We start from the raw sequence: 21,852 nt of genomic DNA, 5'->3' as shown, positions 1-21,852 counted from the left end.
TTCTATTTCTAAACCAAATGAAGTTTTTTTCTCCTCTTTCTATCTTCTTTGTTTTTAATGGTTTTAGAGAACTTACCGACTTTCTTTAATGTGGATGGGATAAACAAAAATAAAAAATCAAAACAAAAAACAACTCTACATAATCATATGTAATTGACAGTAAGGTACGTGAGAGAAGGTAAGAAAAAGGGGACTGGTTTAAATATGAAACATAGTAGAGTTCAAGAGCAATCTATCAATGTGCTTAGTTTGAGATCACCCAAAAGGTTCAACTGGTTCAAAGGTAAGTAGATTCCAAGAGCAATCAATCAATGTGCATATTTTGAAATCACCCAAAAGTCCTATGTAAACACAAGAACAGGATCCCACTATGAGGAAACCACATGCTTACTAAGGATTACATTTTAAAAATTAAAAAAAAAAAAAAAAAACTAACTAAAAAATATAAAACAAACAGAAAACAAAATATCTCATTTCAAGACAAAGACAGAGCAACAGAGAAATGAAAACGGATATTATAATATATAGCTATATACAGTAGAATTACTTTAAACCGAAATTTTGGGGACCTTCTAAACCATTTCGGTTTAAAGACATTTTGGTTTAAAGCAAGTTCCCGTTTTGCAATGTTTTCATATGGTAGTAACTTTTTAAGGAATTTGCTCATGTAATGGTATCATGGGTTTCCCGTTAAATGGAGTTGTTGAATAAATGCCGTCTTCGTAACCATTAATTTTTTATTTTTTTTTGGTGTGTTTTAATAATATTTTTGGGGGTTTTCGTTTTCAATTCAAAATTGTTGAAAGAGTTGAGTTCGGGATGCCGTGTTTTTTACATATCTCTGTCTTGATCAACTTTTTTTCATCGACTTCACATAGTATTTTAATTTTAAACTCCAACGTGTAAGCACAGTGCTTTCTTTTAGACATCTTTTAGTAAAATGCAAAGCTAAAATAAGATCGAAAGTTCTTGTGCGATAATTGATAATGAATGACGCGCAGCTACTCAGAGGTGAAGTGAAATGGAAATGAAAAGGCGTGTCAATGCTAAGCTGTCTACTACTACTAGGCATCTCTCTTTTGAAAAGCCATTAGGTTCAAAGGCCTAATTTCATAGACCCCCCCCCCCCCCCTCACACACACACACACTTAAACAAAGTGGAAATGAAATGGCATGTCAATGGTAAGTTGTCTACCCCCCCCCCCCCCCCTCCTTCCTTATTCTCGTGTTTAAAATCCAGTCAGTTCCGAAGCATCAACACACGAGCGAGAACATCCCGCTTGCGTGATTCTACACCCCAACTCCTCCTCTTTCCTCATTTTTCGCCTGCCAGTCACCCGCTGTCTTCCTTTTCCAGTCTGTGCGATTGTGGTGTTGGCCGAGCCCAAGTGCAGTGTTTGCCTACACCCCACCCATCACCCTCATCTTATACTTACGCTCTTTGTTTAATATCGCCGGGCATTATTACGTGTGGCCACCTTCCCCAATTTTTGAAGAAAAATTGAGAGAGAATAAAGGAAGGTGGTCTCAAATTGTTTCGGTTTAAAGAAAGTCCTTCTTAGAAATATTTCGGTTCATCGTAAGAATCAGTATGAAGAACTAGTACAATTTATTAAATTCTTTGCGGTTTAAGGTATTTTTCGGTTTAGCTTCTTTCGGTTTAAAGTGATTTTACTGTATATATATATATATATATATATATATATATATGGTCAAAGAGCCCACTCCATTTTTTTCTTTAGAAAACATTGTCAATAATACCGTAGAGGTCTTGCTTACTAAGATTAGATTTTATTTCAACAAGAATAAATCCTTTAAAAACCCATGTCATTACATATTACTGTTCATTCAAAAGAAACAAACAAAATCACATTTTTTCAATAATGACATTCCGGGTCCTTGGACCAACAAAAAATAAATCATGGTGATGATGACATTGCCATTTTAAATGAACAATTATAAAGTACAGTAGAGTACGCTTATAATGAACATGATTGTCACGAAATGACAGAAATAACAAACACATTACAGCAAATAAGTTATAGGCTACTGGACTGAGTTTTAATGAACTCATGGATATCTTTTTCCCTTCTTTCTTTTATGACTTATACAAACAATCAGCCTGTATGTCCAAACAAGTAGTTACTCCAAATCTTCTTGGTTTGTTTGTTATAAACTGCAGTCTGCTTAAAATAAACTCAAGGGGACCAGAAAAAAAAAAGCTCATCTTATTCAAAACTCGGAAGAAACAACCCAAGCGACACAAACATGTGTTTCAACTATTAGATACCCGCTTCAATAAACATATATCTCATATATAAGCTTCCTATTAAGCTTGGCTGAATTAAGAGTAACTTTTTAAAACTCCTATTTGCCCTGAGATCATTTTTCACTAGCACAATGCAACAGGCATACAATGATCTCAATGCTTGGAAAAGCAGAGTGAGAATGAAAATAAAAAGTTGGGAGAGTTGAGATGATATCGTCAGTCATCCTCTAGTCTAAGCTAATTGTGTGATGAGTGCCAGTCTTGCTCTGATTACCGATTGGCAAGCCCTTGAAACTAGCTAGTGAGGGTAAAGTTGGGGGCTGGTAGGCAGGCAACTACAAGATGCCCACTTTGCATGGATTGTGCATGGTGTGGATGAGACAATGACAATCGGGAAGAAAGGGCATGGATAATAGACAAAGGCCTTGGGCTCCAAACCCATAGTCTGTGCTATGACAAAGGCGCAAACCCACATGCACGAGTGAGTGTGTGTGTTATGTGGCCACATGCTTGTGTATTTCAGTGAATCTTTGCAGACACTCACATTCTAATAATAATATAGGCCTTGTTGTTTCCTGATTGCAGGAAGTGAATTTATTGTATGATGAGGAGACTAAAAGATGGTAAATGGAGTGGGGGGGGGGGGGGGGGAGGAAGAGAAGGGATGATTAAGAGACTCCCTTTCTATACCAGTCGCGCAGATCTGGATTGATGAGTTTATCATATCCAGACTAGCTCACCGACAGAGTTTATCTTAAACGTTTTAAATAATTAATGATTTAAAGCAGGAAAATCGGGACCAGCCTCAGAATTTACCCTAAGCGGACTGCAGTGTATTTCTTTTGGGGTGGGGTTGAATTTGGGGTGTGTTTTAAACTTAAAGTTTTCACAAATCAATAAAGTGGACCATTCACTCTATTTATTAGCTTAAGTAATTCTTTCATTTTCACCCTCCCATCCCCAACAGAAACAGATTACTCCATTCACTTTTTCCACAAACTCTTTCTCTCTCTCACACATACACACAAGCTACAAACAATACTTGCTTCACTAAATTTAACTGGGCACATAACTCATGTCTACCAATCCACTCCCTTCTTGCCTAACACTAGTGAGAAACTTACCCAAGGTAGAATAGTATTGTGTTACCATGAACACGTAGCTTTAAAAAACCCCCAAAAAACAACAAATTAGACAACAACCATTTGTGATTTAGGAGTAAAACAAATGACGGAATGTGAGTGAATTTTTTGTATCACTCAATGGGTATCATGGCTCAGGCTGAAATGACCTTTTTGAATGCGACTTTACAAGCTGTGATGCGAATTGAATGCATTTCTATTTGCTAAGTAAACATAGAGCCAACAAGCATGGATTTCTGAACCCCTTGCCAAATTGGACTTCCTGTTAAAGCGTATTTGAGCAGATATAAATTCAAAAACTTGAAAAATAAACTGAAATTAAGGTTTTAAAAAAGAAATGTGGGCCCACATTTAAGATTTTCTCCTTCTCTCTGTCAACAAAAACATTAAGCCCATCACGATAGCTGACTGTGACCCTGATTGATAGTTCTGTCCCATAATAATAATAAAGTTTATTTGTATAGCGCCCAAACAGCTCTAGGTGCACAAAATTGTAAAACATCATTATAAACATTTTTGTACACAAGCACACCCATTTATACAAGCATGCGCTCACACATACCCTAACAATGACACATGCACCAAAACGTGTATATACAGAGACGAAAAATAGCTGTGATATACTCTTTGGGGAATGGCAACTGAAAACTGTCTCTATATCTACCAAATGGAATAAAGTCCATATAAAGCAAAATAAGTCTATTTGAAAACCCAATAATACCGGGTATGATCTTTTTATATACAGTGCAGAGCATATATCGACAATGGTTATATCAACATCACGCTTCTATTGACATGATATCCAAGTCACGTTTTTTATGTGATATAACTTTAGTAAATATTTATTGCCTAGCCTATATCAACAACAATTTTACCACTTGATGGTTATGTCGACATGCAAACCATTGATACCGGCAATAATTTGTCTAAAATAAATTTTAAAGGTCAAGATATCCTGCAACATAACAGTCAAGGAAAATGCAGAGAGATCCCGTAAAATAATGAAATGCCAAGACTATTGTCTAATAACATCCTGTGAATCTTCATTGATCAGAATCATGATGTCAGCGGCCAAGCCTATATAATATAGGGATGAAAAGAAAAAAGAAAGTGATATTGAGGATCCAAATTCCGCACTGATTTGGAATTCATCAAAAGTAAACATGATCTCTGTTCAATGTGTGATATGAAAAAGAATGCCTTTTCCATATTTGGTAGCAAATATGCAGGTCACAGGCAATTAAAAATACAAATTATTACTGCAAACCTGACAAGTCTGAAACCTATCAGATTTTCTCTTATAATTGTGCTATGTAGTTGCTACTGATGGAACATGAAAACAATCTGACCTCATTTTGCAATTCCTGTCACTGTCACGGAAATGTGAATCCTTACTTCAAAATGGACTTTTTACATCAACAAAAATCCACCCCAAAAAAGAATACTGGTGTTTGCATGCATGACTTGAAATTAAACATTATTGAAGTCAGCAGAGTATACAGAAATTCTAAACAAATCGTTACCGCAATGCAGGAAAAAAAAAATTATTCAAAAACTTCAACTTAAAAAAAAATCAAGAAAAAACCCCTTGACATTTTTAAAGTGTCAAAATTTGTAGCATTAAGGCAGAAAATGACTACATGTTCATGCAAATACAATTCACATATAATTGTTATAAATCAAAATAAATTAACCTTTTACTTTTAATAAAACTATGAAATATCCTGACCAAGGTGACTTAGTTGTTTAAGAAATTGCACAGCATTTACAAGATCACTACAACCATACACAATTTTCTTGGCAGTGGCAGTGGTTCCTTTCATTCTTACATAGTCAATCAAATTTTGGAACTCAATATAATTTCCCCCACCAACCATGAACACATATGCTTCCTGAAATGGTGATTTATTACGAGGAATTGATGAAGAATCTGCCCGTAATAGTTTGGGGTCGAAGTAACGGTATTCGTCAGTTTCTGGGAGAGATTTTAACTCCATTAGAGCATCTACAATTCGAGTTGTTGGTAAGTTATGTCCTTTAACAACAAGATTTTTCACACCTTCCATGACGAATTGGGAACCTTTAGATAGCAATCCTGAGAACATGCTGGTAGAACTTATACCACCACCAGTGTATTGACTTGCAGGAGCTTGGAGTTTGGTGTAAGACTTCCAACGCCGGACATACTGAACAGCTGAAATATCACAGTTAGCTGCTTGAAGAGCAACACAATATTGGTCGATTTCTGCCTCTGACATGGGTGGCCCACAAATCATAGCAATTATGAAAAGACGCACCTTATCTTCTGGTTTTCCAGTCTCTGGGTCTGAAATCATATCCATAAGAGATTTCGAAAGAGTAGACTTACTCATCATTTTCTCCTCTGTTTCAAAATATGTATCTAATTTTCTGTTTTTAATGTGCTGCAGCAATGCAGTGGCAATATTGGTGTGCATGTCAATCAGTCTTTTCTTCTCAAGTAGTTCTGGAAGAGATGTGACTGCAGATGTGAGTCTTGCAGTGTTATCTGATAACATACTTATAGCAGTGTCATCTTCACCCTCCAACCCGAGGGCAGCTTTTAATTTTTTCACTTCCCCTTCCTCTTGGCGATAAGCATTTAATTCTTCTTGCACCGATTCAGCAACCTCTGGAAATGGATTACCTTTTTGTGTCACCCAAAATTTGTCCTTTGCACTCAAATCATAAGTCTTTTTCTTTATTTTTTGTTTCCTGGATGGGGAATGGGCAGGATTTTGGTCTTCTTCAAGAACCTCTTCAATCTCGACCCTATTCAACTTCAAATCTAACACATCATGGGCTAGTGCTTGGTAGGTCCATGTATGATGAAGCATTGAGGCAAGATCAAGATTTCGATCTAGAATCACAAGAAGTGGTCTCTGAAAGCTGAATTGACCGGGGGCACTAACATCTGACATGAAAAGACTATTTCTTGCATCACGTAAATTTTCACGGAGTTTTTTATCAAGCTTTTCTCCAACCATCTCTGCAGCATTACCTCTTGGGCACCTGATAATTGGCACTGCTCCAAGCGTGACAAAAACTGAAAACAAACTATCCACAATGCAATCCATGATGGCTTCCATTTCTGTGTCTTTCACATCACCTTTATTTATAGCATAATATGATATCGATTCTCGATCCTGGTGACGAAGTGTAAACAGTTCATCTTCAAGAGAGATGAAATTCAAGTACTGATCAAACACTTTGCTGACCTGATGAACAGCGTTTACTTGGAGAGCGGCTTGAGCAATGTCTTCGAGTTTCTGACGAGATATCGCCGAAATAAAGTTTAGATAATAAGATTCGTAGGACTGGCTGTGAAAATCCCGGCATATTCTTTGAATGTTGTCCTCTGTTGGCATGACAAAATATATAGCCGGTACATCAGGTATTGGATCTCGATCAGAATGTAGAGTCAAATGTAAAGTGACACCTAATTCCCGAAGTTCTTTGACATTCAGTAAAGGTGAAATTATGTCCTGACCAAACCTGTCATAAATGAGAACCTTCCATTGTGGTTCAGCATTCGATGTTTTCGTCGGTGTTTGGTTAAAATTGAGCATACGCCTCAAGGCAGCTGTTTGTTTTTCTTTCAAGGTAGCTGCCATTTTTGCTTGTTGTGAATGATGACAAAATATTGTGTACTACAGCGACACACGTGGCACTTCCGGGTTAAGGGCAATAATCAGTTTGCTCAAGTTTCAGGATATTTCGCTGTTTTACTATTTAGCATTGGTTTCATCTAAAGAATTTGTTAATATTCGTAGCAGGGTTTTTGGAGACAAGAAGGCTTTTTTAAAACAGAAATGAAGAGAATGTTAATTACGAATGCATGAATTGAATAAAACGAATGTATAAAACTACGACAGAGCTCTTTATCTAATAGGTTCATTAAAGGTCAATGTATCAACAATAAACATTGATGAGCACGTTTCCTTTGCTTCCATTGTAACGTAGGTAGGGTAGGGACAACAGTTTCTTGACTCTAGAGTGGGCAGGAAAAGAGGAAGAAATGGGTCTTCTTGCTGGAGAAAAACGTAAACAGAAGATTGGACTCGATCCTAATAACATGACATGGGCAAAAGGTGCGTTTGCAATATATTTTGTTGAGATTTTACTTTTTTTTACTAGAGAGGTGGGCCTTTGGCCTACCAACCTCCGCTGCACGTCCAACTCGCCTTGAGCATGCATTCACGTAAAATATAAAGATTTTTTTTTAAACCTACCTCTGTTTCAAAAACTAGCATCTTTCAACTTTCTAAGAAACATTTTGATTTTTCAGAACTTTAGTTCGTTAAAAAATACCGGCCAATCTGACCCGTTGAGTCGAATGAAAACGAAATTTTGTTGTTTACACGGTTCAAAGGAAATGCCGTAAATAAGCTTTCATGGACTTCCTGTGTTGTTTTTTACAGTGTCACGTGACCGTTTTGAGAAATTTGTCGTCTGCTACAAATAATTAGACCGGTAGGGGGTAGATATTTTCGTTGGAGCAGGGAAAAAGTGAGTATTATTTCTTGGACTTGTAGAGAGGCCTAGGGTCCACCAGCAGTCAAGTTTATTGAATAAAAGAAAAAAAGGCCTTTTTACTGCACTAATGCACCAAATTGCATACCTATCTATGGACACTTTGTTCCGTATCTTTTTCCCAATAAACTTTTTTAAAAACCTGGGGCCAGGGTTGCTAGTTTGGCCGCCTGGTGGCCAAATTTGAGAAATTTGGCCTTTTCCCAAGCCATTTGGCCTCCCAAAATTTGGTTTGGCCACTTGGCCTCCTGTAACCAACTTTTTGGCTTCCTCTGACTTTCCCCGTTATATCGTTTTACTCTGGTACCGGTAAAACTTATTTTATTTGGCAATCTAAATATCTAAATGCAACACGTGCTAACGCCACAGATTGCATTTGCTAATGCTTCTATATATACGAATTTTCCTTATCCTATCTAAATTGTTTAACAAATCTAAAGAGTTTTCGCGAGGCTAAGGTGGGTTTGGTGGTATTTGGGCTCCTGCCGAGGAATCTGGCTTCTTGCTATAGCTAGTTTGGTCTCTTACTCAAAAATGATCTGGCAACCCTGCCTGGCTAGGCGGAACCTTGATAACAGAAACGGGGCCCACACAATTTCGCGAGGAATTAATCATGAAAACAATTAGGATATAATTTCAACACAACTTTTGAAATTCATCAAGGATTGTCCATTACCGAATGTTTTTTGATAGAAAACAAATGCATCTTCAAATCTAAACTGCTTTTGATGGTAAGCGGTAAGTTTTTATTTATTTTTCTGTCCAAACGAATGATTTGTCCTGGTTATAGAAGCTAAGTATTGGTAACACCGGCTCAGCTCTCTAGGAAGTGTCAATTGCCAAGGAGTGAGTCCTTGGTAGTTGACGGTTCATCAGCTGCCAAGGAGTCAAATTGGAACTCTTCAGCTGCATGTGGTGATTTCAGTCGAGCCTCGATTTGCACGCATACGAATCTCGAATCACGCCACTTTCTACTTTCTTCCATTCACTCATTCCTTGTCAAGCGTTGTGGAAAGGATCGAGTCAAAACTTGGCATTTGTTTTTAATTTTTATGTCTTTTCATGAATTCAAAGACAAGTTAAAATAATATTAAAATCAAAATCAAAACAAAAATTGCTGTTGATTTCGGATTCAGCAAAAAAAAAAAACCCCAGAAGAATGAAGTGACAAATCCCTGCCAAGTCCTAGATTTTTTTTTAAAAAGTAAGATTTCCTTTTTTTAAAGGAAATATACTGCACATCGTCTTAATAAGGAACAATTAACATAAATCCGTGGCAGTTAATAGTAAATAGTTGACGATTTACCAACTGGCAAGGTCCGTGACAAAAGGAGGAAATATGAGAGAGAAAGAGAGGGAGAGAGAGGAGGAGGAGGAAATGACAGAGAAATACACACACAAAGGAAAAAATGACACAGGGAAGGAAAAGAGAAAATGACAGACAGAAAGAGAGATAGTGTGTGAGAGAGAAAATGACACAGAGAGAGATAGAGATAGAGAGAGAGAGAGAGAGAGAGAGAGAGAGAGAGAGAGAGAGAGAGAGAGAGAGAGAGAGAGAGAGAAAGAGAGAGAGAAGAGTAAAAGAGAGTATTAATTAATATTAATATTAATAACATCACTCTGTGGCAATACATCACTTCGTGACACTAAAGGTACTCCGTGGCAGTTATAAGTACACATGCGTAGTTGATGAACTGAGACGGTCCTTGGCAATTGACGATTTGACAATTGTCAAGGTCCTTGGCAATTGACGCTACCTTTTTACTATAAGTTATAGACTTTGACTTCTTCAGTCTTCAGATTTGATTTTAAATTTAGGACGTCTCTACTCTAGGCTAGGCTACCTCTCTATTCTCACTTGGGGCCCTGGGTTTAGAATAGCGAAAGGGTAGCTCTCTCACCCGGGGTGAGAATAGCCCAATTGGTGGCTTTTAGCTATGGAAGTTATTATTCTTATACTTATTCGACTGTAGGGCCCCGGAGGGAGACGATTACGGGCATGGGAAACTGGCTGAGTAAGATCAAAGAGAGAGGGAATGGGGATACCCTCTGATGCGCATAATGGACGGCGCCGCCGTTTCGAGCCGAAATAAGTGCCGGCAACCCTTGTACGCAGAATCCCTGACTACGTCTAGAGCTGCACATACGAGATGGAAGTTGGTTTGGACGAATTCAATCCCTTGTGGGGGCGGGGACGTTACCTCCTCTAAGCTTGGTGAGAAGTTGCCAGGTTTTGATACCACTAAGAGGAGACACTGGGTGACGGCGAATCGGCTTCGGTCGAGGAGCTGCCTCACGGCCAGTGCGCTTCATCGGTGGGGTCTTTCTGACTGTCCACCATGATGTACCCGCTGTGGGCAAGAACCTGAGACGGCAGAACATCTAGTCGAACGGTGTGTTGTGACGATGCTACCCGGTGGGTTTGCGACGGTGCACGAGTGCGGACTGGACTTTGCTGATTGATTGGCCAAAACAAAACTGTTTATGTGTACATTTGAGGCACAGAATAAAGGAAGAATTCTTTATTGTTGGTTGTTTATGTGTCGTGAATAGATTTTTACATCTCATTCACGATGAAAAATAAAATAAATAAATAATATGCACAAGGCATGTATCTCCACATGAGTGGGTAGTTACGCGATTAGTCCGGGTATGTTCGTCCGGTACAAGAAACAGAGTCAACACTTGAATTTCAATCAAATATCCATTATCCGTTTCGTAGTTAAAGGAGCTTGGAAAATAAAGCAACCCTGTTTTTATACCCCTTGTGACGTCACAAACTCACGGGAAGAAACAACACACAACAGTGAATGGAACTCACCATGACACCCAAGGTTACCCAGCATGAGAACAATTCACAACAACAACTCAATAGCCAAACAACAACAAACTGGAACACATTGAAACACAACAATAAATATGTTCCTACATATGATATGGGAGAGAGAGATGTGTATATGTATATTAATATTATGTGTGTTTAGTGTTTGTATTTCAATTTTAGTACATTGTGTCTCATTTCTTTAAGTTAATAAGAAAAAATCATTAATACTGTCTTTTACAAAGTCCCTGATACTGATAACGTCATAAAATTAGTAATTTATCAATAATTTCAATGTGACATATTATTTAGCAAAGTTAATTAATATAATTATATATTATGTTATTCTTGACTTCTTGTCTGTACTTAGTGCCTCGTGAGACAACAGAACACCTTATTATGTCTGTGTAGATATGAATTTCCTGCAATGAGCCTGATCTCTATCGATTTGACTTTGTGACAGCCATATTGAGCGTGGTCACCAACGGTTGGGTGATGATGAAAACCTCTGGACACGCATAAAAATATTCACTCCACATTATCGTTGAGCACACAAAAAAACAGGATTGAAAGTATACAAGGCCAGCGAAAATATGTTGCCATATGACCTAGTGTGTGACGTCCAAGTCAGCCTTATATAAATCCAAATATTTTATTTCCAAAAGACTGAAAATATTAAAAGGACTTAGAACTGTAATTTCGAGTTTCATGTATCCATATCAAGCAGTCTTTATGATGTAAATCAATTTTGGCGCTGTTTATATTGATTAGAAAACACTCATGCCATAGTGAAAAGAAAATGCGACTAAAATTCACTCATTTTAAAAATTTCAAAATTGTTTCAAAAATATACGCTTCAGTCAAACATTATGATTTTATGTATACTATCTACTTGATTTCCCATTTTCCAGATAGAGTAAAGCTTTTTTTACCTGGTTAGTTTCAAATTAAAAAAAAAAGAAGAATAAAGTCGACAATCAATAGATGGACCACCTTTTGAGAATTGCTCATATTTGACTATTTTTGAGGTTGAAATTGGCTATCACTGCATTTCTCATGTGTTATCCTTTTTTGACTAGCAAATTAAAATATCGAACAGAAAAAGCTCAAAAAGCTCAAATCTAGATTATTATTCAAGACATTAGAAAAAAATCTAATCACAGAGAAAAGGGCTATACATTATTATAAAGCTTTACAAATGACATCAAAATTTTACAATTACGTCTTCGGTTTGGCAAATTTGCAGCGGGCTTTTTAAACAATTTAGAGGTGTCACTTTTCAAGATATTAAAAAAAAATATCGTGTATATAGATTTTGATTTTAATAAATTGGTTTGATTGTGATACAATTTCAGACTTACATCAGTCTGGCTATAGGCTTCTAAACTTTTCCAGATATTTGTTTCTTGTACCTGATATTTCTTGCCTAAAGTGAAAAAAATTGAGATGGTTAGTTGTTCACCCCTACCTGTTAAAAAATCATTTTGATTTAAATACCATCAAAATTACTGTGATGTGGCGTAGCAGACTCCAGATAAGCAGTATACAAGATGTCTGAAAGAATCCCATCTTTTACTACTTTCATCCAAAAAATATCATAGGCAAGTTCAATGAAAAGCCAAATTTGTAATTTTACAACATTGACATACCAAGTTGTAATGATTTAATTTAAGTAATAGGATTAAACCAAATAACCAAGGCAATTATAATCCCAACCATGAAAATCCAAAAGTCTTGCTGGAAAACGTAAGTTTTATCTCAATGGTACATAAGAAGCTAAACTTAAATCTATCTTAATCCCATGCTTAAACTTGCTAACAAAATCCAATCAATTGACAATAACTTGTTTTTTTTCTTTAAACCTAACAGATTACACCAAAGGTCCTATAAATTCATACTTTATTCTTCAGATACCAGTTCAGTTGGTCAGTCCATGTTGAGAAAAATGGGATGGAAAGAAGGAGCTGGTCTTGGTGCCAATGAGGATGGGCGAGTAGCTCCTGTCAAGGCTTCTATGAAATGTAATTCAGCAGGTATGTGGTTCAAAAATGTTTTAGAAACTTCAAATGTTAGAAATGTGTAACTGAAAATGTTGATATTGTAAATAAGCTAACATGACAAGATAAGTCTGATTCTTTGATCCCTTATTTTAAAAAATCATTTTCAGACCACCTCACAATTTAATTAATTCAATTATGGAAAAAAAAAATCATAAGCAAAAATAAAAAAAATGTAAATGAGTAACTAATAGAAAGACAAATAATTTTTATATTGTCCCCCCCCCCCCCCCCCCCCCCCCCAAAAAAAAAGACAATTATTTTGAATAAATTATGTAATTTTTTCTTCAATCTTGGAGGTTAAGAAATATTCAGGGAGCTCTGCTTAATCAGAACAGTCTCTTTGTAAAATTGGAATGAACTGGCTGTGACAGAATATTTTGAGATATACTTTCTACTGGTTAATCGGAACACATATAAGTTAATTGAAACGATTTCAGCATATCATAAAAAAAGATGTAACATTTTTACAATTAACTCCAATGATAGAGTAGCTGGGTCATTTAGAGTTTGTGGAAAATACTATGTGAGAGACTTACATCCTACCCAAAGTGTAGCAAGAAATTGCTTCTGTTTAAAGCTACTGAATGCAGGATCAATTCTGGATGTATATGGATTTGTGTGATAAAATATATTTTTTGAAGAACAAAGAAAAAGAAAGGCTTGGGCACCACTTGTCTCCCTTAAATGAGATACAAATGCCTGGGCTTTTTTTTTTTTTTGGGGGGGGGGGGGGGGGGGGGGGGGGGGGGGGGTTCTTTTCCCGTTTTCTAGCCACAGGGTATTTAGGAAATCATCACTGTAAACCTCACCTTGTTGAAGTAGTAAGTTTGGTTTTCCAGTTATTTTGTTATCCAGCCATTTTACCCTGGAACAGCATGGGCTTGGTCACTCGGTGTAGGATGTGCTCTTTTTTGTATTCCTACATTTAGTATTCTTATCATATTTTCCGTCCAGGATTGGGCTGTACTGCAAGGCAAGCAGATTCTTGGATTGCCCATGGAGTAGAGTTTGATCAGATCTTAGCCACATTAAACGCATCCACCAAAACTGAGGATGGTGTTGGAAGTCCTGCCAGCGGCAGAAATTCTCCCAATGAGGAAATTGAAGGACAGAGACGATAGTAAGTTCAAAGAGCAGTTATATTGGTATATTGATCATAGAGCACATTTATGATTTCCAACACACCTCATAGAGCACATTTATGATTTCCAACACACCTCTGAGTGGGGAATAATCTTTGACCCATTTGACTTAGTAACAGCTTTTGAAATTTGATCTTTGGAGTCGTTAAAAATCATTTTTTCAGAGTTTTGATGGTTGAACTATTTTTTTTTTTCACCTAATCAATAGTATATTTTTATTGACTTTTCATAAGAATAATTTTTTTGATATTATGTAGTTAGAGCAAGATATAAAAAATATATATGACATTGTATTTAAGGGCTTACAAGTTGAGTCCCGAGTCTTTGTCCGAATTGTGATCACAAACTTGGTGACCAAGAAAAAGAAATGCTGCAAATCATAACAACCTTGGACAATTAAATCAATCGATATTCAAAACTTTTTTATCCAATATTATAATTTGACTTAAAATACGCCAAAATTTCTCAATTGATTATAAACAATGGTCATACAACACATAGGCTCTCAATGCTTTTTCTTTTTTTCTTTAAACCCAACAATCAAGGACCATATGGCACTGAATATGAATGGAGACACATAGTAGGTTGGGTAAAATGTACTGATACAATGCTGCAGACTAAGATAGTAATTGGATACCTAATAATAATAATAATAATAATAATAATAATAATAATAATAATAATAATAATAATAATAATAATAATAATAATAATAATAATAATAATAATAATAAATGATAATTATAATAATTATAATAATGTTAATGATGATGATGATGATAAGAATAACAATGATGATAATGAAAATATAATGGCGATGATGACAATATTAGAACATATTACAGTACAGTCAATTTTCCAATGATGACATGTTATTGATAATTAAATACTGTATATGTAAGTAAAATTAAATAAAATACTCTGTAGCCCTTAGTACTCTGGATGGAAGCATATAATAACTGGGTAGAAGCAACGTTAATATTGAATGAAGCGAATTTGATGATTTTAAAATTTGTTTTCATTTAGCTGTGGCAGATTTTCAAGAGGTGGAGTCAAGCGAGAAAGGACAGCTGAGGATTTGAAGTGCATATTTGGTCGTCGCAAAGCTTCAGTCCCACCAGTAGAGAACTTAGAAGAAAAGGTAATATTGTATGATCATTCATAATTGACTAGAATATTTCCTGTTTACATTTATATATTGATTCATCGTTGTTGAATGAATAAGGCATTACACTGTAGCCTGGAATTCCCAGGTTTGAATCTATTTTGTGATACTTTCTTTTATTTTCCCCTTGAGCATTAACCCCTCTATTCACTTCTATCAGTATTAAATGTATGCTTGATGGACTGTCTATTTTCTCTCATGTAATGCCCAGACTGTGATATTAGAAATACTACAATATTTCATTTATATTTCTTATGTCATCTTTTATTGTGATTATTGGAGTTTCTTTGATTTGCCTATGAGATAAGGCCCTGGAGTTCAATACCTGGTCTTTCTGAAAGATTTTGAAATTGAGCGTTTTATGTATCCTGCCTAGTGTAAAGAGTTTTTATCAGTAGAAAATATACAAAGCTTATGTAAAGAGGTGTGAGTAGTTGTGTCTACACACTGTATAATGTCAAGGATGAACCTGATGCTTTAAAAATAGTTTGTCTTTTAACATTTGAGTTAACTCACTCAACCCTGACACCGACTATATTCGTAGTTTATCCGGGTTACTTTTACCCTGTGCCTATTTATTACAATTTTCTGAGACAAATTACAGGCGTAGTATCAAAGCTATTGTTTTTAGTTTTTACATTGTTAATGATAGTTGAATAAAACTATCTATGCACATGCTCATATTTAAATACATATTTTCCAATTTTGAAAAATATCAAAGTTCTCTAGGATTGAGTGAGTTAAGATATATATGATTGACTTCCTTGAGGGAGAGTGATTTTTGTTTCTTAAAGCTAGAACAATAAAATTTCCTAATTCTAATAATTTTGACTTAAACTCAATTTTCAACGTTTAGTTCATTCTGATATAATACCAGATTGACACGATCAGTCACAAATATTCATCTGCTTCTTTTTTTTACCTAGTTAACTGTCATACTCTGGTAAAACTCGAATTAAAATATTTGGCCAAAAAACTCGTGTTTCAAATATCGATCTATTTAAATTACCCTCATCTTGGCAAAACCTCTCAAACCTTGGACTTAAGAAAGACTTCGTGAAGTCCCAGGGTTGAGAGTCTTTGCCAAGATGAGGGTCATTTAAATCTATCTATATTTGAAGGATGACTTTTCTGACCAAATTTTTTAATTTGTATTTTTCCAGCGTGCAGAGGTTAGCTGGTTAACAAAGGATCGCAGCCAGGGTTGGGCAAAACAAGCATCCTCTCATTTCAGGACGAGATGTCAATATCTTATTTTATCACTCTAAGGACAATGTTGTTTTTTTTTAATGTGCTAACTTTGCTAAGTTTAGAAATTGGAACTTTTCTAGTTATTCAGATAACCATGTATTTTGTTGACTTTTGAATTTTAAGAATAAATTTGACCTAATATTACTTTGACAAAACAATTTTTGCCATTCTCAGTACTTCAGAGAACATCAATTTAAATATCAAAATTATATTTTCAGACCAACCCAGAAGAAGAAAGCAATGATAGCACAGAAGAGAAGAATGAGTCACAAAATAAAAACATAGACAAATCACATGGTGTTGAAACAGTGACCAGTAGTTATAGTGTTCAAGACTATTTTGCACAGAAATTAAAGAATTTGAAAGTAAGTCATGTCCCTTTCCTGTCCATAAAAGATTTGGACAATTTTTAAAAAATGCCCATATACAGAGCACACACTGATAGTAAGCACAATGCTTAATAAACTTTACAATATATTTATTTTGCCTGACATGCCATATAGGGCTGAATTTCTTCTTTATAATTTACAGGTATTTTATTTTATTATTATTTTTTTTTTCTAGAATGCTCGGGGTATCTATCTCGGCCTATATCTTGATACTCTTTCACACTATTTAGCATCTTGTAAAATGCCGTACACCTATGACACGTGTAAAGCAGGCCTGTAAATTCTCGGACAATTGTCTGTAATCCAAGAACTCAATAACTTTTTAGCACGGGAAACATCATAGATAAAAGAAATTTTCCAGAAATTTTCTTCCAACCAAAAACCCACAAAAAACGAAAACACAAAACCATGGTTCATTACTGAAACTGTCTCTCACACTTTTTCTGCATGATTGCGACTGTCACAGGGAATCCCCTTTTCACGGTTCTCATCTGACTGCCTTTCACTCTCATTCTCTGCGCCCATGTTGGCTCTTCCTCTTGCACCAGTTGTCCAAAACATGCGTGCAATGTTTCTTATCATTCACCTATACTATTGTTATCATGAGGTGGGACGAGGGGTAAGGCATTGCACTGTGGTCTGGAAGCTCCTGGGTTCAAGTCCCACTTCAGGCACTTTCCTTTTTTTTTCCCCTTATGTAGTAGTATCGAATGGCTACACCTCTATTTTGAATCTTTTAATCCATTCTTCAAATTCTTTTCCTGCCTTATAGGCTGTCTCGTAGCCTCCTGATAGGCTTGTCACTGGGCAGTGGATGACGATGTGGTCCATTGTCTCAGGGCCTCCTTGGCAATGACGGCATGCATCTGATTCTCTCAGATTCCATCTATGCATGTTAGCTGCGGTTCTGCCATGTCCTGTCAAAATGCGGTTGGAGGTGACCCAGCATTTTCGGCTATTGCAGAGAAAGCCAGGTGTTCTTTCTGTTGGGTCGGGTATGATGTCGCCTCCCCTGGGGCTGTCTTGGTTCCACATCGACCTCCATTCCTCTTTCACGTTGAAATGTTGTCTTGAAGTTTTTTTCCCCCTTATGTAAGAGTGTTAACCCCCAATTTGCTCACTTTGGACAGCATGGGTGTTTCCTGTTGACATGAGGCATTTTTTTTGATGGATTATCTGTAATATTCCCTCACTTCATAGAATTTGAGGCAGTGACATCTCTTGAGGAAGGGCATAGATTATATTTTTTAAAAAATCTGTTGAGGTAACCAGTGGTCTTTTGGAAAAGATGATTTTACAGACATGGTAAAGGCCAAACTAAACATGGCACTGAACATTTAATGTTGAAAGTATGAGAAGATTTTATGGCTTGGCTATCAATATTGTTTCCAAATATGTAGAGTTGAGATTCCTTTCAAAAAATGAAATTTGAAGATTGGTTATGGATATTAAAAGTTTTTGAAACTGTTAACTTTTCCCAATGTTAATTGTGTTCAGTGGTCAAATTGGAGTCTGAAAGGTTCTGGTCCCAGCATTTGTTCTCTCGGGTATGGCATTTACACTCATTACTACACTCTCGTTTTGTGTGAATAAGTACCTGTCTATAGATAGAGATTGTAAGAGAGTCGGTGAAAAAGGATGCCGAGTAACAGGTCACGTGTACTGTATGAACTGTTTTCGTATGGTCTACTATGGGGATAGATGAAGCATTGTGAAGTGCATTGAACATGGTAAATGTATGGAAATGCACAATATAGATGCTCATATTAATTATTTTTATTTTTGTTCAGAACTGATGTTAAAAAACAAATTATCATCTCCATATTATAAACTAAAGGTCATCTTAGACAATTTATTTTGTAAACTTCTTTTGATCCTAACTGCAAAAATTAATATGATATTTGTTCCGCTTACATTTTTGTTCTTTTCATTTTCTATCAGCAGAAGAAAAAAGATGGAGACAAAAATATGAACGTGGAAACTGATGCACAAGAACCTATTAAAGAACAGACGAATGAGCAGGACAGTGACATGTATAGTACCATGAAACAAGACACACAAGATGACGAGAAACAAGACTTCAACAGTTATGTGACAAGCAATTGCTCATTAAAGGACTACTTTTCACAGAAAATGAAAGCAAAAAATGCGAAGCTAGCCGCAGAAAATTGCAATTCCTTAGTCAACAAAGAGGACAATCATGAAAATGAAAACATAATAACAGGGGAATATTCAAATGATGATAAAAAAGCTGAGGTAGAGGGAAAGAATTGTGAAACTAGTATCAAAATGAAAAAGAAGAAAAAGAAAAGGAAAACAGAAACTCTTGATATCACAGAGACAGATTCAGCCCTTGATCATATTAATCAGAGTACCCATGAGTCTTTCATTAAAGATAAAAAAGAGAAAAAGAAAAGTATAAAAAAGAAAGTTGAATTTGAAGAAATTTGTAATGATAATTTAACTGTGAATGTTGAATGTGAAGAAGACGCTTCATTTGCAACTGAAAAAATAGAGAAAAAGAAAAAGAAGAAGAGAAAAACAGATGTTGATGGTAATGGGGACAACAGAAGAGAGGAATCTTGTATAGGTGAAAAAACAGAGAAAAAGAAAAACAGGAAGAGGAAAACGGAGGAAAAAGAAACTTATGATGATGATTCAAACATTGACATAAATGGAAAATTAGATGAAAATTGTTCAGATGATAAAACAAATAAGAAGAAGAAAAAGAAGAAGAGGAAAATCGAGAATGAAGATGTGGATTCATCCCTCGTTGTAGCACCATCAGAAGCATCTTGTACAGAAAATAAAGCTTCAAAGAAAAAGAAGAAAAGGAGAAGTGAAAGTTAGAACTTGTTACAATTTTTAGTAGTTACATTCTGTAGATTTTTAATCAAGTTACAAAAAGTAATTTGTGCTGTTTTCAATCAGAAAAAGAAAGGAATTAAAAAGAATTATAGAATTCACTATTCAATATCTGATGAAATAATATCACACCTAAAATGGATTCAGATACAATGAGAATGTCAGGACTAAGGATTGCAGCCATTTTTATTTGTGATGTCACTGAATTAAAATTTTTGTTAAACCAAGTATTTTAATATCTCACTGGATCTGAGATAGATTGTAGTTTTATGGAATGGAATGAATGATAAAGAAATCAATTCATATGACAAGACAATTAAGAACAAAGATACACAATGACAGATTTCTGTTTATGATAATGTTGATCATGTATTATGTTAAGACACCTTAAATCTATTGACAGTCTCATCCGAATCACGGACACATAACACTTGGTTTATAAGAGCAGCAAGAATTGAATTATGGTCGTCAGCAAATGTCATTGCCAAGAATTAGATAGGAATGACATCAAGTTTATGAAAGCAGTTGATATTAATATTGAATAAATAAATATTTTCGACAAGGAAAATTAAACGTTATTACAGGTAATATTTGATTTATTCTTTTCAATTATCTGTTTTTTTTTTTTCCAATTGTTTAAAATTGTTCCTCTGCTGACTTGGTGTAGAAGTAGAGTGGAGGTTGAATAGGTTGGTTTTCATGTAAGTCAAAGTTCTTTCTTGGTCCTGTCCCCATCTTTATATGTTATTAGTAAAAAAATACGAAAAAACCCCTAAAAAACCAGGGTACCTAAGTTCATGTTGTCCTAGTGACCTTGTAAAAATGGAAGGAAAAACGATTTGTCAGAACTATGCAATCCCAGCCCTTAACAGCTTTACAGAGATAACTTTGCCCCATTTTGATTAGCTTTCCCATTCTAGCATTGCATTCGATGACAATAAAAGTGAAGATATGACAAGGACAGTGACATTGGTTACTAATTGTTCCAAGTCAGCTCTCTCTCTCTCTCTATCTGGGTTGGTTCCTGGCCTCCCTAGTGGGCAGGGAGGCACTTACTATGTCTTCTATCCCCTTAGCTGTTTTCCAGCATGCTTTCTGTCTTTGTTTTGGAATGAGATTACTTGGTTTTGTCCTGGCCCTGGCCGGATACCCTGGCTGAGAGGGAAACAGTCAAATGTTTAGTTAGTTTTGGGAGATGAAATTTTTTCCTTGTAAATCATCTCTCTGGTATGCACTGTATTATGTTTTGTATACATATAATATATAATTTGTAAACATTTAAGTGTATTCCTCTTAGTAAGGACCTGTGCTTGTGTCTGGATGAGACTTTTATGTGATCTCCAACTAAGTACTTTGATAGTGTACTCTTGGAATCTACAAGTTTCCTATTTGAACCAATTCCCCTTTGTCTTCCCTTTTCTTGGGTGCTTTAATTGTAATTCTAGAACTTTTTACTTTCCCATTTTCTTCTTTTTACTGGCGCTGATATGACCTTAATGTGTTGCAAGCGCCGTAAAACCCTTAATAACAAACAAAACAATGCATGGCCCATGTAAAACCCATGTTTGATCAATAACAAATACCTATTGAATTAGGAACAACAGATAGAGGGATAAAAAAGACCGTAAAAAACGGGGAGATGAAATACAAGGGAAAAAATATCGCCTCCCACTCCCAAAACTAACATTATACATTTGACTGTTTCCTCTTAGCCAAGGACTCTGGCAAAGGCCAGGACAAAACCAAGTAATCTAATTCCAAGACAAAGACAGAGCAACTCAGAAAACGTGTAGAAGGATAGAAGACTCAGCAAGTGACCTGCCCACCAAAAGAGGTCAAAAGATCACACCCAGAAAGCCAAGAAAGAATATAATCCTGCCTGCTACTACTGACATACTTAAAAAAAATAATTGAGCTTTATGTGCTCAAAGCGCTTTACGAGGGGTCCCTGGTCAACAGCAACATTTAACATGTAGGATGGGACATAATGCCTGTTAGGCGTTATTACAATTTTTTGGACAAAGACAACGCTGTTAACGGCCAGGTACTCATTTTACACCTGAGTACAGTGAGAGAATGTGAGTAAAGAGCCGAGTGCGAGGCTCGAACCCAGGATCTTTCGATCCAAAAGCGAGTGTCATACCACTAGACTACATAGCCGCAACATACTTGACTCAATCCTCCATGCTCCTTGTGG

At 35.9% G+C, this 21,852-nt stretch overlaps 2 protein-coding genes across 3 annotated transcripts; one reads left to right on the top strand and one right to left on the bottom strand.

Annotated features, from left to right (window-relative positions):
• Positions 1-1,771: 1,771 nt before the first annotated feature.
• Positions 1,772-7,077, bottom strand: LOC144978312 (sec1 family domain-containing protein 1-like). Its single transcript, XM_078924181.1, has one exon. It carries the CDS (start codon positions 7,041-7,043, stop codon positions 5,124-5,126), a length of 1,920 nt encoding a protein of 639 aa, XP_078780307.1. The 5' UTR covers positions 7,044-7,077; the 3' UTR covers positions 1,772-5,123.
• Positions 7,078-7,127: 50 nt separating this feature from the next.
• On the top strand, positions 7,128-20,243 carry LOC144978313 (uncharacterized). Of its 2 annotated transcripts, none has more exons than XM_078924182.1 (6): positions 7,128-7,520; positions 12,694-12,816; positions 13,798-13,963; positions 15,012-15,126; positions 16,620-16,766; positions 18,732-20,243. In XM_078924182.1, the coding sequence occupies exons 1-6, from the start codon at positions 7,448-7,450 to the stop codon at positions 19,638-19,640; spliced, it is 1,533 nt and encodes a 510-aa protein (XP_078780308.1). In that variant the 5' UTR covers positions 7,128-7,447; the 3' UTR covers positions 19,641-20,243. The 2 variants fall into 2 exon arrangements, with proteins under 2 accessions (XP_078780308.1, XP_078780309.1); XM_078924183.1 differs by having other exon boundaries at positions 7,341-7,520; positions 18,735-20,243.
• The last annotated feature ends 1,609 nt before the right edge of the window (positions 20,244-21,852 follow it).

Source organism: Berghia stephanieae, chromosome 8, assembly GCF_034508935.2.
Source record: "Berghia stephanieae isolate SIO BIC M18660-M18661 chromosome 8, UCSD_Bste_1.3, whole genome shotgun sequence".
Taxonomy (NCBI): Eukaryota; Metazoa; Mollusca; class Gastropoda; order Nudibranchia; family Aeolidiidae; genus Berghia; species Berghia stephanieae.
The sequence above is the reverse complement of the archived record's forward strand: the minus strand, read 5'-3'. Positions and strand labels throughout refer to the sequence as shown.